Consider the following 24,842-nt stretch of genomic DNA (forward strand, 5'->3'; position numbering starts at 1 on the left):
TATGTGTAAACACATTTTTATAATAAAATAATTTCAAAGTTGAATAATTAATGTTTTAAATGTTGATAAATATATATAATTTTAAAAGTTTATTTTTTTAATGGTGTTTTTGAAAAGGTGTCCATTTTCAATGAGTTTTAAAATATCTTTAAAAAAAAAATCTTTTAACAATAAAACAATCTAAAATAATTTTCACTAGATTAATGATGTGTTTTTAAAAAATAAAAATTAAAAAAATGAGATATGTTTTAAAGAATCAAAATACAATATTAATTTAATTACCTTATTTTCGTATTTAATCAAAATACAATATTATTTGTTCTTAGAGACTGTTGTAGTCAATGACTCTTAATGGTTTAATTAATTGAATGTTGTTTGATTGACGCTATCCTATTCCAATTAATGCAATTAAATTTTTTAATTTTTGTGGTTATTATAAGTGCACATAATGCTTAATGATGATATAAGGCCACTAAGTGACGACAGAGAAATTTGATAGAATTCTTTGAGAGAAAAGACTTTGAACAACTGTGAACGAATACTTATTTGATTTTTCTATACCTTCCACCAATGCCAACGTACATTCTTTGTTACCATTCATTATCCAAAAATCATGCATCTATTTAATTATGAACTAATGAATCTATTCATATATCTATTATCTACTAGTGATCGCTTCTACACATCATGTATCTAGTGACCCTTGAGACGACTAATTGGGCATCTTTGGTTGTCGGCTTAAAATCCTAATGTCTTGGATGAGACGGTCAAGATTGAGGTGTGATGATCCACCGGGGCTCACGCTTCGTTTACCCAAATTAGCCATTTCAGCAGCCGATCTCATGAATTCCTCTTTTCTATACACCATGAGTTCATTCACCATTTTCGCCACTGTTTCTCTGTCGCACAAATCCTTCATGTCCAGACCCAACTTCCACACATTGCTCACAAATCGACTGTTCACTTGCTGATCGAATGCATTCGACCAACAAATCATCGGCTTCCCTGCCACTATGCTCTCCAAGCTCGAATTCCAACCGCTGTGGGTCAAAAATCCTCCGACCGCTTCGTGGGAAAGAACTTTCTCTTGCGGCGCCCATCCCACCATGTACCCTCTCTGTCTCGTCCCCTCTTCCAACTCCGCCGGGATTTCGACATCCCCATTTTTGCCCCTCACGAGGTCCGGCCGCACAACCCACAAAAACCTCCTTCCGCTATCGATCAACCCATGCCAAAACTCCATCAGCTCGTGATCACCCATTACCGTAGTGCTTCCGAAACTGACGTAAATCACGGATCCCGGCGGCTGATTGTCAAGCCACGGCAAACAGCTCTGGTCGACCTCCCGCATACTGTTCAACGACTCTGTTTCTTCGTTGGCGAGTTTGGCTTTGAGAAGGGCATGAAGGGGTCCAATGGGGTAGATTGTGGAGTGTAAAGTTCGAAACTTTGAGAGAATGGGTCCTTCCAAATCTTCGAATGAGTTCAAAATGAGAGCGTCGAATTTTGTGCTTCGTATCGACTGATTCACGACGAATTGCAGAACTGGGTCATTATTTGGGTCAGCGGCTCGGCAGAAGCCAGGCAGATCCCTGCATCTGAGAAGATTCTCCATACCTGGAATCTTATCTATGATCCTATCCATATCTTCCTCCCCTGCAATTTTCACATGTTTGATTTAAGATATAGCTCAAATAATTAAGATGTGATCGAAGGATTATAACAGAGTACCTTTAATAGGAAGTTGGCCGTGTTGGATGAGATTAGGAATGGAGAGAGTGGCCCAGGAAGAACAAGCACTCAAAGAACGGAAACAAAAGATGGGGACTTTAACGAAATCGTCGTTGATATCAACAAGGAAGCTGAAGAAGCCGTCGAGGATGAGGCAGGTGAGATTTGGGGTGAAATGGGAGGAGGCCAGCATGTCTCTGAAGAGGGGCTTGATTACGGATATGAAGGAGGATAACATGTCAGGGAGGTGTTGGGAGAAGGTGCGAGGGTCGGAGTCGGGGAGGCCGTCGGCGATGGTTTGGAATTGGAAGGTCGGAAAGCGAGAGAAGCGAAGGAGGACGTCGGAGTGGAGGGTGAGTTGGCGGTGGGAGTGTTCGGTGGTGAGGAATGTGACTGGAATGGCGGCTAGAGAAAGGAGCTCGGCCAGCTTGAGCATAGGGTTGATGTGGCCTTGGGCGGGGGCCGGGAAGAGAAGAACATGAGGGTTTGTTTGTGTTTCCATGGCAATTGACATTGGAAATTGGATGACTCTGTTAGGGATTGTGGTCGGATTTTATTGGGATGGGGAAGGTGGAAGGCGGCCCTTTCTTTTTCTTTTTTTTGTTTTGTAGTTAGAATATTCAATGTAAGCAATTATAGGTGGAGGAAACTTGTTACTTTGTTCAAAGGAAGCATTATTGTGAGCGAGTTAAATTATGCACCAAGTGTACTTTGTTAAACAAATGCACAAATGACTCTTACACGCATGCTACAAATCACCCTCAATAATATCAGCTCTCTGCTGTTGTCTATTGGCTCAGCAATCTAATGTCTTGGACGAGACGGTCAAAATCAGCATACGACGATCCACCAGGGCTCACACTTCGTTTAGCCAAATTAGCCATTTCCGCCGCGGATCTCATGAATTCCTCTTTTGGATCCACCAAAAGCTCGTTCACCATTTTCGCCACGGTTCCTCTATCGCACACATCCTTCATATCCAACCCCAATTTCCACACATTGCTCACAAATCTACTGTTCACCAGCTGATCCGAAATATAAGACCAACAGATCATTGGCTTCCCCGCTACCACGCTCTCCAAAGTGGAGTTCCAACCACTATGCGTCAAAAACCCTCCAACGGCTTCGTGGGCAAGCACTTCCTCTTGCGGCGCCCAACCCACCGTGTACCCTCTCTTTCTCGTCCCCTCCTCCAACTCCGCCGGAATTTCAACGTCCCCATTTTTGCCCCTCACCAGGTCTGGCCTTATAACCCACAAAAAATTCCTCCCACTTTCCACCAACCCATGCCAAAACTCCATGAACTGCTCCCTTCCCATTACCGTAATGCTTCCAAAACTGACATAAATCACGGATCCCGCCGGCTGATTGTCCAGCCATTTCAAACAACTCCGGTCCACCTCCCACAGATTGTTCAAACACTCTGTTTCATTGGGGAGTTTGGCTTTGAGAAGGGCGTGAAGGGGTCCAATGGCGTAGAGATTGGGACACAGAGTACGAATCTTTTCGAGAATGGGTCCTTCCAAATCTTCGAATGAGTTGAAGATAACAGAGTGAAATTCAGAGCTTCGTTGGGTTTGTTTGATATTGAATTGCAGAACAGAGTCGTTCATGTCTGTAACCCGACAGGCACTTGGGAGGTCTCTGCATCTCAGAACATTCTCCATTCCTGGTACGTTTGTCAACACTCTGTCCATGTCTTCCTCTCCTGTAATTTCAACACATAAAACAGAGTTCAAGAAACAAATAAACATTTATTTCCAATTCGCAATGGGTCGAAGAAGAAACCTCGAATAGGAAGCTGTCCATCTTGAATGAGATCATGAACACAAAAATAAGTCCAAACAGAGCAAGCACTGAGTAGACGGAAACCAAAAATGGGTATCTTAATTTCAGCATCGTCCGCATCAACAAGAAACTTAAAGAACCCATCGAGTATAACGCAAGTGAGATCGGACCCAAAATGTCCGGAAACGAGAAAGTCTCTGAGAATGGGCTTGGTGACGGTTTCGAATGAAGTGATGAAGTCGGCGCAGTAGTCGAAGGTCCGAGGGTGGTCGGGGGGAAGGCCGTCGGTGATGGTTAGGAAGCGGAAGGCGGGAAAGCGGGAGAAGCGGGAGAGGACGTCGGAGTGGAGAGTGAGGTGGCGGTGGGAGTGAGGCGTGTTGAGGAAAGTGACGGTGATGCCGGCGAGTGAAAGAAGCTCGGCGAGCTTGAGCATGGGGTTGATATGGCCTTGAAATGGCAGTGGAAAGATCAGAACGTGGGGAATTTGTGTGTGTGATTCTCCTTCCATCGTGTTCATGTGATTACTCAAAACACCAAATTTGATTTAAATAATGTTTTTTGTTCACTAATTAAATAGCTGTAAGATGCCTGAATAAAAATAAAATGCTTCAGAATAACATCAAAAATCAAAATTTCATATTATTTTTAAAAAATTTCACAATTGTAGTCATTTTATTTTTATTTAATTAATAAAACTTTAAATTTTAGATTTTTTAATTTATATCACCAAACAAATTTTGGTAAAAAGAAAATCAGTTGAACAAATAATCAAATTATAATTAATTTAATAGGATTGAGGTGCATAAATAATTGTATTAATTTAATATATTTAATAACAATTTATTTTGTTTTTATGTTATATGGGTAAATTTTTGTTAAAAATCAATGTTATTTGCATTTATTTTATATAAATTAATTGATTTTAAATTTTTTACTATAATATTAAAAATATATAAATTTACAATTTTACTGCATTTTTAATTGAATAAATATAACCTTTTCATTATTATTAAGTAATAATTAGTAAATAATTTTTTTACAAAAAGAATTAATAATTTAAATAAATAAATGATTAGATTACCGGTAAAAAAGATTTAAGGAATCAAACCATGTTCAATCATATTAATTTATAATATAAGAATACTTTATTGTATTAGAATAAATAATATAATTGTTTTTAATATATTGGGAAGAATTATAGATTTAATTTAAATTTATGTTGTAAAAATTAAATAATAATAAAAATAAAAAACAAACATAAAATGACAAATTAAAAAAAAAAACGCATCAATTTTTAAGAATACAAAAAAATTTCATTCCATGGGAAAAAAATAACGAGGAAAAACTTATAATTTTTTCGAAGGTGAAAAATGTGTCGGAGATGGAAAAAGATTATTACGAATGTTTCATTATTCGTACACTATGACAGTTAACGACTATTTTGGTTAAAGTATCTAAAACTTTAAGTATTTTCAATAACTTTTTACGATAGATCTGTTGTGATGTCACCAATTTAATATATCATATTAATTTATTTAATTAAAAAAATATAAGGATACATAAAATTTAAAATGAAAAGTACATCTATTTCCTGTTTTATTAGTATCTTGTAATTAATTTTTTTTTTAAATAATTTACTAAATTTTAAAATATTTGTATTCATTTTATTTATATTTGATATCTAGAAAAAATTTAAAGAATAAATTAAGACAAAAAAAAGAACAGAATAATATTACTTTTTTTCTTTCATTGTTTTATATATTTGTAGATAAAAGTATTTAAATGAGAGGATTTTCAGATAAAAATAATTTAAATTTTATATTCGATCTAAAAATATCTTAAATTTATAAAATTTTTAATAATATTGTTAAACTTATATATATATATATATATATATATATATATATATATATATATATATATATATATATATATACCCTTAAATTTAAAAATAAAAAAATAAAAAATAACCTTACCTTAATTTTAAATGAAAATGGTTAATATTTTATTTCAAAAACACTTCAAAAGGTTTAAAAATTTCAAAAACACCATTATACTTTCTTAAAAAGTTCAAAATAATGTTATGTTTCAAAATTATCCTAAACTTTTAAAAGTAATATTAGAAAGTTTGGAGATAATTTTCGAGATCTTGATAGACTATTATTATCCATAATGATAAGAATTATATATATATTATAAAGTTAGATGGTCGTAATACTATTTTTAAAATTTCATAGACATTTTTTAAATATAATATTATCTGTAAGTGTATTTTTGAAATTTTTAAAATTTTTGAATAGTATTAATGAGATATTTTAAAACTAATATTAAAAGCTCACATATATTTTTAAATTAAATATTAACCATTTCTATCTAAAACTAAGCGTAAGAATTTTTTTTTAGAATTTTTTTAAAAAAATTAAAACATTATTCAACTTTTATAAGAATTTTGAGATAAATGTATTTTTGTTAATTTAACCTAATAAAGAAACCAATATATTTTTAAATGAGCAACTATAGTGATATTATATATAGGCCTATTGTCTTAAAAAAAATTATAAAGCTGGCGGTCTTGAATGAGATGAGGAACAGAAAGATGGCATGGGAGTGTGACATCGGAGGAACAGAAAGGAGAGAATGACATCTCCGCGCGGTAGTCGAAGCTCCGGTGAAGCTCCGGTGAAGCTTCGATGGTTAATAAGCCAAAGTGGGGAAAGGAAGAGAAGCCGAAGATGACATCGGAGTGTTGAGGAAAGACACGCTGATGCCCGCTAGTAAAAGAAGCTCGACCAGCTTGAACATGAGGTTGTGTGAGATCCCACATTAATTGTAGAGGGGAACGATTATGAGGGTGTGGAAACATCTCTCTAGTTGACACACTTTAGTATCGTAAGACTGATGACGATATGTAACAAGCTAAAATAGACAATATCTACTAAAAGAGGATTTGAGCTATTACAAATGATATCATAGTCAAACATTAAGCAGTGTGCCAACAAAGACGGTGGGTCTTAAGGGGTAGATTGTGAGACACCATATTGGCTGGAGAGAGGAACAATACATTCGTTGTAAAAATGTGAAAACATATCTTTAATAGACGTTTTAAAGTCATGAGATTGATTGCGATACGTAACAAACTAAAGCGAACAATATTTATTAGCGGTGAACTTAAACTGTTACAGATTAATATGATCTTAAAAGGGCATCGAAAAGATTAGAACGTTGGGACCCGTGTTTCTATAATTTAACTTTTGAATCATGAACGCGTGAGAGATACAAAATTACGTCACAAGTTGAACATGTTGAATATAAAGTAGAACAATACAAATTGTACGTCGATTGTATTTTGTTGTTGGTAGAGCACTATAATATTTGGGGTGTGTTTTTGGATTTCAAAGCCTCCGAATTGGGCTACATGAAGTTCCAACAGGCCCACTAAGGGTGCTCATGCAGAGGGCCAAAGGCCGAAGCTTTATTATTATTTTGTGCAACAGGGCCGCCACGGAATGTCCCGCGCGCATATGCTGTCCTGATGGCAATCAAAGCAAAGCAGATATCCATTTTGAGGTCACACTCGGATCCGCATATGTTCTTAATGGGTTTCTGTAAAGATTGAATTTTTTATGACTTCCTTGCTGCATTACTTCGTCCAAAGTCAAATTAAGTGAGGTGGGGTTGAAGCAGGCTGTGGGGTAGTGGAGGGTGTCCTTATATGGGATTGATTCAATTGAGTTGTCCTTTAACAGGGAGAGTCCCCCCTCCCCCTCCCCCTCCCCCTCCCTTATGGCTTCACTACCTCTTTCAGATTTGAACATGCTTTCGGTGTTTCCTCTCCGAGGTTACCTATTAAAAAACATTAGTGACTCGAGTCACACAAATAGAGTTCATAATCAAACTTGAAAGATTATAACCCTATTTTCGATTGTTTGGTTGGATTGTAATCCTATTTTCAAATTGATCCTGTTGATTAGTCAAAAAAATCTAACCCAGGAACCCATTTCAATTTTCGATCTTGCAAATATTTAAATAAATCCAAATCGAAAAAAAATTTAACCGTTTGAATCGTTAGAATTATCGAATTATGTGAACACGTGTAAGTCATATCCATTAACGTGTGAAATGGGGTGGATTGAACAAGTTTAGTAGTAACAATTATTGATATTACATGTCTGTCTATATGTTCTCTCAACTGACATGATAGATGGTGACTCGGACCAAGAATATAACTTAAGATTTATCATTTAAGTTTTTTCCTATCATTTTCATTTGTGGTTGGATATTCATGGTCATCCTCATCTATTTTTATTATGAATAATTAATATTAATACTTTTATATTTATATACGAATAACAATTTAGTCTTTATAACTTTTAATTCATAACAATTCAAATCTCGACAATCTTTTACAGACATTTTACACAATGATCACTCAAGGACCACATGCATTTATATGTTAAAAGGGACACAATTGTATAATCTAATAAAAGTTCACTTTTCACCTTCACGAGATTTTTTTTTTTGTTCGTTAAGGTTCAATCATTACAAACTTTAAACTACAAGGACCAAGTTGCAAAATCCAAAATTTGGAGGACTTTAATTCTTACAAATTCTCAAGTATAAGGGCCAAAATGTAAAAATAATTGGGAGTCGATGAAAGGTATGAATGTTGGGGCATGGTAGCAAGAAACTCAGTGACGAACTCTGGAGGATGCACCCAACCAATACAAGTTGTGGTCCAAATGTTGTACATCCAAATATTAAAGGCATACCACTCGAACTAATTGCCTTTATCTTTGTACATTGGTCCACTAAATTAATCACTTAATCATACATTCATATTAACATGGATAGATGTGTGATTCGAATTGTTGTCTCGATTCAAATATCTTCGCTATACGAGTGTTGAAAAGTGAGAAAACATCATTTTGAGGGTTGGAGATAAAAGGAGATAAAAGGAAAGATGGAAAGAGAAAGGGGTAGTGGGAGGTGCAAAGATTGATGGTCCTTCATGCACCACCAATTGGGTTACAAGGCCTGAGAAGAAATAACAAAATTTGTCCGGAAAATGAGGAACATGAATGGGCCAATAATGAGAGCAAGAACCAAACCCACCCTGGGTTTGGTTCCTGATGAGCAGGGGCAGTATAAGGCAACCACAAAACTGACCCCACTTGGTTTGTTTGAGTTGATATTGCATTATTATATTATGTGGGGTATTTGTGGGGTATTTGTGGGGTATTTGTGGGGTGTGGGGTGTTAATAGAATAGCACCCATTTGTTTGCAAAAGCCTGCACTCAGGGTTCGTGGTCCAATGTGCTTCACTAGTGTGGACAAGATCTAGCACCATACATCATGATCTCTCAAGAACAACAACAACAACAAGAAGAAGAAACCCCTCATAGGATTCTTCACCCTATGCCCCACCAATCCAACGCTCCTGATTCAAGCTTCTTCTTTTGGAACTGTGTTTGTGATAGTGAACACTCATCCCTCCCACCACCAATCCCCACATTTCTGGGTTTGAACTCCCAGTAATTCTAAAAGGGCATCATAAAAATCCAGTCTTTTTCAAAGGGTATGAAAAAAATGAGCATGAGCATGAGCATAGCTAAGATTAGGGTGGTACCTTTCCATGTGCACCATTTATAAGCTACCCACCATTCTGCATTATGGAGGAAGCTTTCAAAACCCCATCAACCCCTTCTTTGTCGCCTCCATGTTGCCCACCTCGTTTTTCTCCATCCTCCCACATCCTTTCACGCACAATGCTTTGGACTTCCCTAAAAAGTCTCATACTAATGAAGAGAGTATCAACCTCCATCAAATTAAATGATTTTGAAATAAATTAAGGGAGAATCAACCATAAATAAATAAATAAAATTGATAAAAAAATATATTAAAAAGAAGTAAATAAAAATAAATGTAATTATGTTTGGTTAGATTCTACCTGTCTCTTCAACTATAAGTTTGGATGAACCAAAAAGGTGTACTATGAGGGGAATGTGTTTTTGCCCTTACCACAAACTATCAAACCAACAAACACAAGTTATGGGTGTGGCTAACCAACCATATTGGACCACGTATACATCCCCTTTCACAAATTAATTTTCTTTTTAAACCTACAAAATCCTCATTTTTTTTAAAAAAAAAATATTATACTATTCAAAATTATTTATATAACACTTCCCTCCTTTTCTTTTTTAAATTTAATCGAGACAAAAAAAAAATATATTTTCAATGACTTAATCATAGAGATTTCATATTAAACGTGTTTTACTTAGAATAATTATTATAATTTAAACCGAAGATTTTTTTTTTAAAAATTTAAAAAGAAAAATGGTCGTTGTTTAAGCACTCAAGTAGGTCTTTTATATCGAAGGCTCCCCCCTTCAACGGAGTTTCAACTTCAAGATCTAGAGAGAGAAAGAGAGAGAGAGAGACAAAAATGGAGGTTCTTCTCCGATCGACAATTCTCTGCAACTAGAGGAAGCATCCAAAGGGATCGCATTGATCCCAACTTATATATATATATATATACACACATATATACTTACAGCTTCTTCTACATATAATTTTGGATCATGCTATCCCTTCGGATTCCTCCTTTAGGTAGTTCCTTTAATTTCAACCCCCTCTACCCTCCACCGCACTCCGCCGTCTCGCCGCCCCTCCATCTCAAACTTTCCGGCAACCCCACTAAAGCTTTTGCATCTCAAGTACGTTTCCCCCCTTCTCTTCCACTGCTTACCTCTTTTGATATAGATTTGTATGTTCGTTTGGATGAGTCGAGATCTAGATCTGATTTCTTGACTTTAAAAATGTTCTGTCAATTATAAAGATAAAATTTTAATTATTTTTTTTATACGAGAAATGAATTATGAATTAAAAGAAAAAAAAAAGTTAGGAAATTTAAAAGTAAGTTAGAACATTGTTAGACGAACACGACTCTCTACAATGGTATGATATTGTCCACTTTGAGTCTAAGCTCTCATGGCTTTGCTTTGGGTTTCCCCAAAAAGCCTCATTCCAATGGAGTTAGTATTCCTCACTTATAAACCCATGATCATTCCCTAAATTAGTCGATGTGGGACTTCCATTATCCAACACACATGACTCCCCAACTCTCAAATGTGATACGGTCTCTTCTCATTCTCACATGCTCTCCACACCCTTCATTACGCTCTCTATCTTCAATAATTTACGGGTATACTCTCTTTTCGTTAACGTTCCATCTAATAATAACTTTTTCACTCGGTGGGTAACCATTTTGTTCAAACTTCTGTGTTTATTTGAGTTTGTAATGTACCCTAGTTTTTTATTAACTTCTATGAAATCCCACGTCGGTTGGAAAGAAGAATAAAACATTGAAACCTCTTCCTAACAGATGCTTTTAAAATGAACTATATCTGTTAGCAGTGAACTTATGTCATTACAATGAACATGTCTTACTATCAGAGCGCACAAAGTAGCTTCAAGGACGACGACAAAAAAAAAAAAAAAAAGATTTTGTTTTTGGTTTGGACCCATGTTGTTGAAATGCCTAAACTTTATGATTAAAATGCGAAAATTGAACATATGATGAAAAGCATGGGTTAATTATTTGAATAAATATTTTATAATATGGTGGGGGTGTGACAAATTTGGTGCATGTCTGGGTGTGTTTGAAAAGAAATGATAATGTTTATGGGAGGAGGGAAGTCTTCCATTAGTCAGAGGCCCCCATCATTCTGCCCCTTATTACACAAACCTTCTTGGAAGCAATAAAAGGGTCACAGTGTAGGCCCAATTAAATGTTATTAACTTCCAACAATCTACTGGGCCTCCACTGTTCTTCACACTCGGCCCAAATCCATCGAGAAGCACCGCAACACTCTGTTCCTTGTTTTTAAATGCCAGAAACACACCATCAGGGACGCTGACATATTTACCTTTCTTGGGATCACATTCACCCACTTGGTACAGGCATCATTTGCTGTCACATTGTTCGATGTTTGATTTTGATATCATTTGTAATAGCCTAAACTCATTACTATCTAAATATTGTTCTCTTTCGACTCTTTCTTCTAAGCTTCTTAGGAAGATTTTAAAACGCATATGTTAACGAGAGATTTTTACACTTTTATATGAATGCTAGCGAGAGTGGAAGCAATCAGAAGATTAAAGAGAGAAGGGACATATTCTTTCTCTTCTTTACAAAGGTGAAGAACATTTTGAAATATTGAAATACATAAAGAAGTCAAACAAACAATACCCATTCAATGTATAAAAAAATGGGGAAACGAGTAAAGCATTTGAAATATTTATACATAAAACTACGAAACGGGCGAATGGTGCTTTCCAGAGCTGCGTGGTCCTGAAATTCTCCAGTCCCACATCGCTATTTCTCAATTTCCCCTCCTCTTCAACTCCTATAAATTCACCCGCTCAGCTCTCAACTCTCCATTCGGTTTAATACACAGTTCCCATTTCTTCTTCCTTTTCCTTTTCCTTTTCTTCTGTAAGCGACTAAAATGGCGGACATGGGGAAAGTGGTTTCTTGCCCTACAGTTGCCTCATGGAAGAAACAGTTCCTCAAAGCCAAACAACACAACAAACTGGTACTCTTTTTTCCTTCCTTTCTCTTTTCACCACGCATACAACAAATCTCATTCTACTATTCTTTTCAACAGCTGGTTGTCAATTTCACTGCAACATGGTGCCGCCCGTGTCGTGCCATGGCTCCACTGCTCGACGATTTAGCAAAGAAATCGTGCAATAACGTGACGTTCTTGAAAGTCGACGTTGATGAACTCATGGTATGTTCCAAACTCTTCGAACTGAGAAATTCACTTACTTCAAGGACGCAACAACCGTAACAATAACCGTGATTATCATTGTAGAGTGTGGCCAATGAGTTAGGAGTGGGCGCCCTTCCATCGTTTCAATTCTTCAAGAACGGACAGTTGGTGGACAAGTTCGTGGGCGCAAAGAAAGATGTATTGCTCAACACCGTGTCCAAACATACCGCATGAAGCTGGTCTTCTTATCAGAGTTTGCTTTTCATAAATAAACAACAATGCTGCAAAGAAACATGAAATGTTGTGCAACAAATTTACACGTTTATGTTCTATGGAGACGGTCAGTGAATCTTTGTCATGGCTATCAACCAACCCTCTCTGAATTAATAAATCTTTTGTTCTTCCAAACCAACTATAAACCCGGGTTTGATATTTAATTAAGGCAGAGAATATATTCAAAAAATTTATTATAATTAAGAATTCTGAATGTGGAATGCTAGAAAAGAATTTTCGTAGTCTTCTAGCCATTAAATAACATTGCAATATGGGATTGGAATAAAAACCACAAATCTGAAAAGATTGTGACAATATATTTATCAAAAATGAATTCAACCTTTTTAATTTTCTTTTTAAAAATAATATGTGATCGGTTCAGATAAGTGAGAATACTCGATAAATGACTCTACTATTGGAGTCGAACAATGCTAACATATACGACGTACTTCATGATTAGTGAGATCTACTTTTATTTTGGACTTTATTTTCATTTTTTTTAAAGTAAAGTTGAATGTATGGCACTTTTCTACATATGGTTCACGTATGTACGTCAAATCCATTAGATGAGCTTGTATACGTATATTTTGGCCTAACTACAGCTAGTGAATGCTCGTGCGGCCGAAAACCAATAAAAAAGAAGAAAACACGTATAATATCATGGTGCATGCGATATAATATACTGGAGAAACAATCTATGCTCGTGTGATATACAATATTGATGAAATCCATGTATATTTATTGATGGTCGATTGAGGAATAAAGATAGAAAGGTGAAGAAAATTACACAACGTCAACTACACGTGAAAATGAACAACAATATTAGTTGTAATAAAGTAGAAAAAAATAAGGAAAAGACAAAACCCACATTCATGGGACGAACAAAAAACAGACAAGAATCGATGCCTTTTAAGGTTAAAATTGTGCGTTAAACGCCATGAACAATACACATTCTTCAACTGCTCCAACACTGAAAATTAGTAAAGTTATATATTTTGTTCCGCAGTTCTTCACGTTCATTATTTTGTCTACAAATTAGTAAAATTGATATAAAAACGGTTACAATACCATATCATGGTAGAGAGTCATAAGCTTCAATCAATATAAACATTCCTAAATAATTATGTTTGATGTAACTGATTATTATTACTTTATTAAATAAAATTTCTAATTAATATGAAACACTACTCGATTTGAATGCTTAAGATTTTGAGCTAATTATTAATACTATTACTATTTTAGTTTGGAGAGTGATTTTTTATAAGAGCCCGTAAATGGTTACAATAAATGTTTTGTTTTTCTCTCCCTAACAGACAATATCGGTTAGTGGCGACCTTTAGGTCATTACAAGGTCACAACAATCGATATTAGAGACAGTCACTAGATGATACAAGGCACCGATCTAAAAGGGGTTAGACCCTCTCCATAATAGACTCGTTTTAAACTATAAATTAAAACGAATAATATTACTACAATTAAAAGAAATAATTGAAAAGAAATAGTTAAAGTTGATCATGAAGAGCATGAAGTTGGACTATTTGAAGTTTAGGCCTACATATTTTGAGCCCCGAGATTGACAAATACATGGACAGGACATTTGTAAAGAACATTCAAATCGAGCCCCAAAACAATTGAATCAGCCCAATTCTTGGTCCTTCTTCAATTAAATCAGCCCAATTGTCCCTGGGTTGTCTCTAAGATAAGGCGCTAGCCGCTAGCTCCAATTTTCCGTTTCGTTCGTTCCCCAAAGAACGATCATCATCCAAAGCTTGTGCAGGTAGAGTTTTTGTATGTCTCCAGCTTCGGTGCGCTTTGTTTAATTCCTGTAGTTGTTTCGCATATCTTCTCAGCCGTAGAGCCCTTCTTTATCCTGAATGAATCAACCCCTTCGGCCACAGCTCAAATTCTTTATTATACTTAATACCCAATACATTAAGCGCTGAAATTTGAAAAATCTGATGCTTGCTTACCGTGGAAGCTCAACTGGGTTCGATGCCCTCGTGCCGAAGGTAAGCAGGAAACTTCCAACTTCGCCAATTTCGTTTTAACAATATCTAAGTGTTTAATCACATAATTTTCCCATTTCCCTTGTAGAAAGTTTGCATTTACAATTACAACAAATTGGCATTTAGAGCTGCCAGTGTCAAGTGTGTCCACAAGCAAGCTGCGCAGTCGCTTACAAGTTCCACCACAGCTGAGAGGTGTTCTTGTTTTTCTTCTCTAATATTGCTTTCTGATTTTGCTTTCAACCCCAGAACTTTGATTTTGATGTTGCTTTGATTAAATATAGACGTATTGTTAAGAAGAAGGTTGGGAAGGAGGCCCACCATTTATGGAAGAAAAGAGATTCTGCTGGCTCTGGCCAAAAAGCTCTGAATCTTGTTAGAATTGTAAGCTGCATTTCGTTGAATCTTCTCTCTTAGTGCCTTTCTAATATTGAGAGGAAACAATGAGAATGTTTAACATCTTGTAGGTTTCCCAATGCCCCAATGAGAAAGAAGCTGTATATGGAGAATTGAATAAGTGGATAGCTTGGGAGACGGAGTTTCCATTGATTGCAGCTTCTAAGGCTTTAAGAATACTGAGGAAGAGAAGTCAATGGAAGCGCGTCATTCAAGTATGAAAAAGTATACTCTTACTCATTGTCCTATATTTTTATGTATGTATTTAATATAGACTTATATTGACTTTGTACAACTAGTGTCTAGTGTCACGGGGTTGTGACATCTAGCTCATATCTATTGTGCTAACAAGTGTTCAATACGTGTCCAACAAGTGTTGGAATGTTTGAGTGTCTGAAACGGACAAGCTAGCCAAACTAAACTATTCATTGTTAGTTTTGCATTTATTTGATAAGTTGTGGTTTGTTCAGTTTTTATATTGAAGTTTGATCTTGAAACTTGGTCATTTAGACTTCCTTGTGCTTAAAATATGACTCAAGAAACAAGACAACACTTCGGATTTGGTTGATGCATCAAATTTTATTATTCCTGTTTTAGATTTAGCTTTATGGACAGAGAACTCGTGGTTGTTGGTTCCATAATTGGGAATGATGAAACAGCAATGAGTTCTTATCTTTGAGAAAAATGTTTGTCGAAATATAACACCGAACTACTTCTGGCATTGGAAGCTTCAGTGTTGGACTTGCAAGTTACTTGTGAGATTGGCATGTGAAAGGATCATCTCTGATTAGCCTAGTTCGGTAACATGGGCTCGTGACCTGAGTGGGGGTTCTCACTGGTTTGAATGGGTGGAGGGGTTGATGTTGGAACCCTTCGATTAGGGAAGGTTCGAATTTAAAAAGATTATCTCAGATTAACAAGAAAAGTTGGAAGAAGAAAATCTGTTGTCTTTTGCCTATGTTGGTTGCTTAAAGTTCTTCCTTTTCCGTTGTAAAGTTTGAGCTTATAAATATTTATGAAGAGGTTTCTGTATACAATCAATGCTTCTTATTACTCAGGTGGCAAAGTGGATGCTAAGCAAGGGTCAAGGAGCCACAATGGGTACCTATGACACTCTTCTTCTAGCATTTGATATGGACAAGAGGGTGGATGAAGCCGAATCTTTATGGAACATGATTTTGCATGCACATACTCGTTCCATCTCTAAGCGACTGTTTTCTAGGATGATCTCTTTATATGACCATCATGACTTGCAAGATAAGATTATTGAGGTATTGGGAGTGGGGACTCTCACGTCTCGCTTGTACCACCCTATGCAATCTTCTCTTCATACCATATCAATGACCTGCTTCAATTTTTTCCATCTCTTGGTACAGATATTTGCAGACATGGAAGAGTTGGGAGTAAGGCCAGATGAAGACACAGTTAGAAGAGTAGCCCACGCCTTTCGAAAACTAGGTCAAGAAGAAAACGGGAAACTGGTCTATAAAAGATATGGCTGCAAATGGAAATACATACATTTCAAGGGTGAGAGGGTTAGAGTGAGAAGAGATGGATGGGATGAAGATGATAAATGAACCAGACTGAAAGAAAAGAATTGAAGGGCAGAGACTCCTGAACTTCAACATGGATTAGCTCACAAGGTATTTATCTACCAATTGCCGTTAATTATATGCGTTTTATTTGCAGTCTATTTTTCTCCTCTGTTCTATTTGAACATCTTAGCAGTAGTAACAGAGATAATGCAAACACTGTAATATATTAATATGATATGAAAAAGGTAGTGTATATGTTAATCAAGGAATTTATCTATCATGTTTGGAGCAAGTTTGTTTTCTAGAACCATGGTTCTCTTTTAGCTTGAGGAGGTATTGTAAGAGCCAAAGCCCACCGCTAGCAGATATTGTTCTCTTTGGATTTTCTCTTTCGGGCTTCCTCTCAAGGTTTTTAAAACACATCTATTAGGGAGAGGTTTCCACACCCTTATAAAGAATGCTTCGTTCTCCTCCCCAACCGATGTGAGATCTCACAATCCACCTCCCTACAGGGCCCAGGGTCCTCGTTGGCACTCGTTTCCTTCTCCAATCGATGTGGGACCCCCAATCCACCCCTCTGGGGCCTAGCGTCCTCGTTGGCATTCGTTCCCTTCTCCAATCGATGTGAGACCCCCCAATCCACCCCTCTTTGGGGCCCAGCGTCCTTGCTGGCACACCGCCTCGTGTTCACCTCCTTCAGGGCTCAGCCTCCTTGCTGGCACATCGCCTGGTGTCTGACTCTAATTCCATTTGGAACAGCCTAAGCCCATCGTTAGCAAATATTGTCCTCTTTGAGTTTCCCCTCAAGATTTTTAAAAACGCGTCTGCTAGGGAGATGTTTCCACACTCTTATAAAGAATGTTTCGTTCTCTTCCCCAACCGATGTGGGACCTAAGCAGCAAATGGAGTCAGAATCAAGTAGATTTCATGGGGATGAACTACCCGTTTGTCAAATCAGATAAGATTTGCACATCTTTTGCTTTTGCCTACGTATGGAAACAGTAGAAAAGGTATAGTGAAGGTTGAGTAAATTTCACATCAAGCTTTAAATCTTCATTCTGAAGCAACAGTTGTAGACAAGCTTTTGGTCAAATCACTGCTAGGATCATGGAAAAAAAGAAAAGAAAAGTGGAGTGAGTATAGTTAGGTAAGATAGATTTGAACAATCCCAACTAACTCAATAGATGACATAATATCATACTTTTGGTCGTGAAGAGTAGATTTTATGGTTGAGTTGCACCAAGTAGAGTGAATAGCCTTTAAGGACAGCAGCAGAAGATTTTGATACACTCTTAATTATATAAACTAGATTTGGATGTTCTTGTAATGCTTTACTGCATAATTGTTTATTAGTTTAGATCCATTCCATGAAATTTGAAACAACATCCTAGATCCAGATTGAAATGGATGCCATTTCTGTTTAAGTACTGAGGACAGTCCCATTTCTCCGACAAAAAACTATTCATAAAACATACGGTTGGCATGGACAGATGGTATGGGCATGACCACCTACCTAACATTTAATATTCTGCAAGTTTCTTAGCAACTTAGGCAATTATCTAAGATTGATAGAAGTATGCACAAATTATCTCGAACACTCACTTGAAGTTAGTATCATTGAGATTAGTCGTGAGGCTCGTGGGTTTATGCCTCATTAACCACTGAACTATGCGTAGATTAACAAACGAGTGTATCTTTACTAGTCCCTATCTTTAGAATAGTGTTCGACTTTAATTTGTAATGTAGTCTTCCATGAATATCTGATGTGAAAATGATATGGTTCTTTTTTCTTTTGGAATTCAAGAATTGTGATGATCAAGATTGCACTTTTAACGCTATAGAATGTTGGAACTTTTGACCTTATTGAAAGTAATATATGTTTTATCTGATGGATTATGCAAATGGAGATGAGGAGGCCGGAATCTTCGACCTCTTGGTCAAGAATATATTATGTTCAAGTTTAAGGTTCTTAAAATTGAAAATTCAGTGGAATAAACTCTGCTTCTAATGATAAATCAACAAATAATTTATTAATCTTAGAAGGGTTAATAGCTATAGCTATGTATTTCAATTAAGAAACCCACAAAAATTATTACAATCTCTCTTTCACTCGTTTCCTAAAACCCATTGTTCAATAAATATCCTTTTCTCTTTCCCCGCTGTCTGATGAATGATGAACACTGCATACTCTGTTCTTCATCTATAAAAAACTAACTGGTAACTGAAGTCCTGCAAACAAATCCCCTTTTCCCTTCTTAAATTACAACCCTTAATTCATTTCTTTATAGTTCACTAATCTAAAGAAACACTTGAACTACATTCAGATTTCGTAAGTGTTAATTCAGTATGTCCACTCCTGAGGAAGAAGAAACTCATAGCTTTTGCCTCTCTCAGCCGGCCGGGAATAGCTTAGCCTCTGCTCTGCGAAAATGGCGTTTCTTTGAGCCATTATAGCTTCTGCGAAACCAAAATTAAAAGCTTATTAGGAAACTACTTTTTAACAGATCTCCAGATTGGTGAATCGTTTCAACGAGCTCACCCTGGCTCCGGCGATTCGACGTCATTTGGGGAACAGATCGGTTCATGTCCTGTACGTTTCTCCTTGGTAACATAGCAATCGAGCCATAATCTGAAGGAACAGAGAGCAAATATTAAAATTCATGTTCAAATTTGAGGAACCCAAGTTTGCAAATTGTTAAAAGTACCTGCTCTTTTGCGAGGTTGTGGTGGGTTGTTGTCGTATCGACGAGGCAAGAAGACACCCGTTCCGGCGCATTCCTTTTTGGGGGCAGATCCGCCTCCATGGAAGGTGGAGGGCACGGCTGGAGCACACGATTGAGAAGGGTTTCTTTGGTGATTGCGTTGCATAGATGACCATGTGGATTGAGAAAAATCTACAGGACGAACAACAATTCTCCCATTTTCATGATGAAAATCTCCGCCTCCGCAATGGATCCGCTGTTTCTCAGCCTTCACTTGTCTTCCCCAGTTGACACTGCTCTCCGGTTTACGAATCGGAAGCTCTGTTCCGAACTGAAACAGAGGAAAACAAAAAACAGAGTCGAACAACTTCATATAAAAAAACACAGCAAAACAGAGAACAGGGGAGTGAAAAACCGAAGCTAATGAACTTCACCTGCGAAGCGTGGGAGTAAAATCCAACGTCTTTGACAGAAGAAACAAGATTTGACGAACTTTGAGAAGGACCAATAACCCCATCTCTGCTACTGTTCACTTTGAGCCTAGCAACTTGTTTCGCAGCAGCATAGATAAGATCCCAAGTGTTGTCATCGCTGCCAAAAGGGGTTACCGGCGGCGACGGCGCCTGAGATGGCCCGTTTGGGCTGCCGTCGCTGGACACCGAACTCCAAGCCGACCAACTCCCAAACCCACTAAGAGTAGACTGAGGAGATCCAGTCTTCGCCAAAAAAAAAAAAAAAAAAAAAAAAAACAGAGCCACCGGAAAATCAGAAACCCATCACAAAAATCGAGCCAATCAAAAAATTAAAGAGATGGGTACTTCGAATTCGTGGAGAGAGACAAGTTTGTGACGATCACGAAGGGTGGAGTGAGTAAGGCGTTGCGTCAAGCCGGCAAGAAAGTCTTCCTGATCGTCGTCGTTCAGAAGGTCAGATTGAAGGGGAGAATGAAGAGCGGAGATGGGTTTTCCGGGGAGGGTGTGGTGATCGGAGAGAAAGTGGGGGGGAAGCCAGAAAGTGGAATCGGAAGCCATGGGGATTTGAAAGTGAAGAAGGAATTGGCGAAGATTGAAGGAAGAGGAGATTCATTTAATAATGGAGGGAGTTCGAAGGAAGAAAATGGGCCCAACAAAAGGTCGGAGAGATAGTGAGTGACTGTTGATGACAGGGTTTGCTTTTGATTAAGGTTTCAAATTTTAAGAGGCAAAATTAAATAATTATCATTATTTGACTTTTTTTTTTTCTTCAAATAATCTTCTTTTTAATTAATTATATAAATCAGTTTAATATTTATTTAGCAAATCTATATTATTTTAAATAATGTAACCAAAATAATATATAGGAAAAGGACTTAATATTATTTAAAAAAATATATTATTATTATATTTTAATGGATTTGAACTTTAATTTTAGTCAAATATTAAACGAAGTCAGCCCTTAATTATTCCTCTTTGTGTGGATAATTAAAGTTTATGACCGTGATCAGGAATGATTAAGTTCAATCATGAGAAATGATTTATCCCAAATCATCTCCTTATCCACCCCACAATTCTTTATTTAACGATAATTAATATATATTTCTTTTAATAAAATTTAATTAAAAAATATTTAATCGATAGAGAAATATATATTTATTAAAATACTTTAAGTTTGAATTTTATTTGAAGTATTAAATTAACAATATCAATACTCTTAAAATAAGTTTGAATTTGATTTTAAATATTTAATTAAAGTATTGGGTCATTTTAATATTTAAAAATATAATTAAAATGTTCTCCCATTATGACGTCGAAATAGCAGACATAAAAATGTCGGCATAAATTTAACATAAATATTTTTCTAATTTAAAGAGAGAAATAAATTTGAGATAAAGATGGAGTATTAAAAAAAGGAGAGGATCTACGTGTCACAGAAAACCCGTGAAATGTTTTTTTTTTTTTTTTTTTTTTTTTTGGAGCGCAGTTAATGTTTCCGTCTTTTAACACAACGCCGTCAAATAACACTCCTCTCTTATTGGCCGGAGTCGAAATCCGTCTATTAATTATAGTTAAATAAGTATTTTATGCCACAAGTGGCCACTTGTGGGGCCCTATAGTTATTACTATTGCGTATTATAATTATAATTATGATTGAACAACCATTATTCTCTTTTAATTTTGACAAAATATTACAATCCACCTTTGATTTGAATCTCTCACGTGTAATTGAAAAAGACAAAATTGTCGTATAGAAAAGACAAAAGTTTGATACACGAGGAAAATATGAGTACATGAATGAATTAAGATCACATTCTTTTCGATGACTCAATCATTTGAACTTTATAGATTTTAGCGTATTTTGCTTGATGCAATTTTATTTTGGGTGATCTTTTATAAATTTTCATAGGATGTCTGTGAGTGAGAATATAACATGCTGAAATATTTCGCGTTAGTTTGTGGAGATAATTTTCACTCTTAGAAGTGAGTAGCAAGTATCGTAACGATTTCGTAAGGGATGCAAAGGAATTGTAAGACATAGATTTTGAATCCTTGTCTGAATCCTCAGCATGTCTAAATGTAGATTATGTTGAAGTCTGAAAAGATTGTGACATTAATAAGGAAGATCGTAATACACGAGGCCCATGTTCTTCAAACTAACATAACTTACCATTGTTTAGCTTGCATAATTAAAATATTGACGTACATCATAAATATCATACTATAATATATAGAAATAAAGAAAATGTTCAAATTAAATGATAAAGTTGATTTTAATGTATGGTTTTGTGATGTTAAAATTTATAATATAGTTTGGGGTGTCCAATAATTTTGAATGTTAAAATGTGTGAGTTGAGTGACATACATCTTCGGAGGTCGTGGGTCTTGTCGGCCGGTCACCTTCCACATTCTTCTCTTTTCACGCACCAAACATAAATACAATTTTATATATTATATAATAATAATAATAATTGTATTATTTCCTATTTTACTATTTTTTTTTAAAGACATGTTACTTTTTTCAAGGACTAATGTTTGACGTCTCATCCATAATTATTTAAAAATAATTCAACTAAATTTCGTCTTGGATTTTATTATTTTAAAATAATTCAACTAAATTTCGTCTTCTTGGATTTTCGAAATTAAATTGCATCAGTTAGAGAGAGGAACGAGCACTAGCAAGGACGCTGGGCTCTGAAGGGAGAGGGTGGATTGTGAGATCCAAACATTCTTAAGGAGAGTGTGAAAACATCTCCCTAACAAACGTGTTTTAAGAACCTTGAGGAGAAGCTCGAAAGGAAAGCTCAAAGAGGATAATATCTAATAGTAGTGAGTTTGGATTGTTGCAAATATTATTAGAGCCAGACACTAGGTGATGTGCCAACAAATCATTTTCTATAAAAATAAAAACCTTTTTATAACAGGCACGTTTTAAAAACCTTGACGAAAAATCCAAAAGGAAAATTTTACACGATCGTCTCTATCTCGTGATTGAAGATTAGAAAATATCATGGCCAATAATGAAAAGGTAACACACCAAACTTAATACGAAAGTTATTAGTAGTTGACTTAGAAAATGAAAATAAGTTGTTACGATCCAACAAGCTATCATGTTGCACTCGAAAACAAGATTACTCCGAATCGTGTTTCGAAGCAACACGACCTGCTATCGTTATACCCACATCATTAAAACATTGTCCTACCTCATGAAGTTCATATCCATCAAGCATAAGTGGGAGGTTGGTTTTAAAGGGCTCTCTTTAGATCACCATGGAATCACAAGCAGGAGCAGCAGGAACAATAATAGTAAACTGAACTAGACTCATCAGATACTGTGTGAACATAGTTATTACAGTAACAGATAATAAGGAAAGATTAAGATGGAGATATTGAAAAGAGTTCAAGTTGGATGCAGAAGAAAGCTACATCAGAGCATTCTTCAGCTTTGGAACGCACACTTGCCAAAATTCACTAACATCCCCACACTATATGAACCATACAAGCTTTCATTCATTGACCAAACCCATGGGACCTCTTCAAACTCTACTTTATTTCTATATGGTAGTTTCACTTGTAAATGATAATATAATCAAGCCCTGAAACATTATCAAGTAACTGAATGTCAGCCAACTAGATGGATGATAGAGACGAACGAGTTTCGCCGATGAGTAACGAAGAGGATAGTTTGGTATTACCTATGCAGCTGGAAATCCCAGGATGATGGGGTGTCAGTAATAAAGAGAACCTGAAAAACAGAATAGCAAGTTAAAAATTGTCTCAACCATCATCGTCTCTTGTTTTTCCAAGAGCAAATCCATGGAAGTTGTCATACCCTTCCACCAGTTTCCTCTTGAAGCAGAGTTTGAATTGCTTCCAATTGCATCGTTGTCCTCTTCTTTCTTAAACTGATAAAGTATTTGAGTTCATAACATCATTAAGTAGCAATCAAGTAATCAACGCAACAGTGACACATAACAAACCAATATTACTCGATCAATATCAAATCATTCTATTTGTTCATTACGATCCCAACAAAAGGCCTTCTAGTTTTATCCAAATACGACAGAAAACTATTAGAAAGATGGCATGTCATCATACTGAAATGCTTACATTATGGTGAGATTCTGAGAGTTTAGTTCTTGGGGAGTAGTTTTCTTGGCCACCGTAAAAGATGGAGGAACTAAAGTAACTTGGTTCCATAGTTTCGTTCAGATAGATGGAGCTTTCACCTTTCCCATTTGCACCACCAGTTCCATTCATGCAATTTACAGAAGCATTATCTGAGAGGATAAAAAACGAGTTTTACTTAAATGGAGGAGATAATATTGTTTGTAAAGCCATTCAACAGAGAAAATCATGAGAGATTGCTAAGGTAGACATAGGCTTCTTATCCTTTGTGAGGGAGATGTGTTCAAAATTTCAAATTCTAGTTTTAGAAGGCTAAAGAAACCTGGATTCCCAACTTTTCCAGGCCCAACATCCTGATTTTTCTCTCTTTCCACAACCTGAAACCAGAGAAGAAAAGTTCAATGCATGCTTTAGAAATCCCATAAAAAAATTTCACACAGAACAGAACAGAACCACTTTTGGAGTCCCTTTAACAAGTAGTTTTTATCTCCACTAGAAGAAATTAAGGTTCCATTACTTTGTTTCCCTAGCTTAGAAGCTTTCTCGTTCCTATTCTGCGAATTTTTAAGCTGTCATATCATCAACTTGAAACATGCAAAATCAAGAAGCAAATGCTGAAAATGACCCAAATCAGGAAACTCACATCTTGAGAGAGAAAGGGAGATTAAAAAAACAAAGAACTAGTAGTAGTTGAAATTAAAGAACCAACCAGTTGTGGGAAAATAGAGCCAAAATATCCAGTGGTGGATGTTGAAGACGCTGAATTTGAGTCCATGGGACCAAAAAGAAGATCCGAAGTTGAAGATGAAGAGGCAGCCACTTGCTTCTTGTTCTCCATAGTGCTAACAATTGGAGCTTTCTCTGTCAGACAACGAACAAAACTACTCCCCAAACCTGATGGTTATCTCTTAACGGCCCACACCCATATACACAAAAAGCAAAAGAAAAGAAAAAAAAAAAAACCAAAAACAAAACAAAACAGGGAACTTGATAAGATTTTCCAGTCAGACAAACAGACATACAGATAATATG

General features: G+C 36.1%; 6 protein-coding genes across 9 annotated transcripts; 2 read left to right on the top strand and 4 right to left on the bottom strand.

Annotated features, from left to right (window-relative positions):
• Nucleotides 1-525: 525 nt before the first annotated feature.
• LOC111807610 (7-deoxyloganetic acid glucosyltransferase-like) lies at nt 526-2,373 on the bottom strand. Its single transcript, XM_023693411.1, has 2 exons — nt 1,732-2,373; nt 526-1,656 (listed from the first exon to the last, which is right to left on the bottom strand). The coding sequence occupies exons 1-2, from the start codon at nt 2,243-2,245 to the stop codon at nt 713-715; spliced, it is 1,458 nt and encodes a 485-aa protein (XP_023549179.1). The 5' UTR covers nt 2,246-2,373; the 3' UTR covers nt 526-712.
• Nucleotides 2,374-2,418: 45 nt separating this feature from the next.
• Nucleotides 2,419-4,027, bottom strand: LOC111802008 (7-deoxyloganetic acid glucosyltransferase-like). Its single transcript, XM_023686269.1, has 2 exons — nt 3,520-4,027; nt 2,419-3,439 (listed from the first exon to the last, which is right to left on the bottom strand). Exons 1-2 carry the CDS (start codon nt 4,025-4,027, stop codon nt 2,520-2,522), a joined length of 1,428 nt encoding a protein of 475 aa, XP_023542037.1. The 3' UTR covers nt 2,419-2,519.
• Nucleotides 4,028-9,939: 5,912 nt separating this feature from the next.
• LOC111807618 (thioredoxin H4-like) lies at nt 9,940-12,709 on the top strand. Its single transcript, XM_023693423.1, has 4 exons — nt 9,940-10,236; nt 12,023-12,117; nt 12,190-12,315; nt 12,400-12,709. The coding sequence occupies exons 2-4, from the start codon at nt 12,031-12,033 to the stop codon at nt 12,529-12,531; spliced, it is 345 nt and encodes a 114-aa protein (XP_023549191.1). The 5' UTR covers nt 9,940-10,236; nt 12,023-12,030; the 3' UTR covers nt 12,532-12,709.
• A 1,569-nt stretch (nt 12,710-14,278) lies between these two features.
• On the top strand, nt 14,279-19,309 carry LOC111801712 (pentatricopeptide repeat-containing protein At4g18975, chloroplastic). 4 transcript variants are annotated; one of them, XR_002816170.1, is made up of 7 exons: nt 14,279-14,579; nt 14,665-14,771; nt 14,861-14,960; nt 15,044-15,187; nt 16,031-16,243; nt 16,349-16,615; nt 19,228-19,309. XR_002816170.1 is itself a non-coding variant. In XM_023685841.1 (7 exons), the coding sequence occupies exons 2-7, from the start codon at nt 14,529-14,531 to the stop codon at nt 16,547-16,549; spliced, it is 816 nt and encodes a 271-aa protein (XP_023541609.1). In that variant the 5' UTR covers nt 14,319-14,347; nt 14,421-14,528; the 3' UTR covers nt 16,550-16,836. The 4 variants fall into 4 exon arrangements, 2 of the variants coding, with proteins under 2 accessions (XP_023541595.1, XP_023541609.1); XR_002816171.1 differs by lacking the exon at nt 19,228-19,309 and adding an exon at nt 19,012-19,098; XM_023685841.1 differs by lacking the exon at nt 19,228-19,309 and having other exon boundaries at nt 14,319-14,347; nt 14,421-14,579; nt 16,349-16,836.
• LOC111801704 lies at nt 18,513-20,426 on the bottom strand. Its single transcript, XM_023685815.1, has 5 exons — nt 20,028-20,426; nt 19,644-19,931; nt 19,213-19,540; nt 19,047-19,136; nt 18,513-18,964 (listed from the first exon to the last, which is right to left on the bottom strand). Exons 1-5 carry the CDS (start codon nt 20,238-20,240, stop codon nt 18,849-18,851), a joined length of 1,035 nt encoding a protein of 344 aa, XP_023541583.1. The 5' UTR covers nt 20,241-20,426; the 3' UTR covers nt 18,513-18,848.
• Nucleotides 20,427-22,969: 2,543 nt separating this feature from the next.
• Nucleotides 22,970-24,824, bottom strand: LOC111805742. The gene is made up of 6 exons (XM_023690962.1): nt 24,520-24,824; nt 24,133-24,187; nt 23,793-23,962; nt 23,515-23,587; nt 23,378-23,427; nt 22,970-23,278 (listed from the first exon to the last, which is right to left on the bottom strand). The coding sequence occupies exons 1-5, from the start codon at nt 24,646-24,648 to the stop codon at nt 23,411-23,413; spliced, it is 444 nt and encodes a 147-aa protein (XP_023546730.1). The 5' UTR covers nt 24,649-24,824; the 3' UTR covers nt 22,970-23,278; nt 23,378-23,410.
• Between the last annotated feature and the right edge of the window lie 18 nt (nt 24,825-24,842).

Source organism: Cucurbita pepo, chromosome LG01 (assembly GCF_002806865.2).
Source record: "Cucurbita pepo subsp. pepo cultivar mu-cu-16 chromosome LG01, ASM280686v2, whole genome shotgun sequence".
NCBI lineage: Eukaryota > Viridiplantae > Streptophyta > Magnoliopsida > Cucurbitales > Cucurbitaceae > Cucurbita > Cucurbita pepo.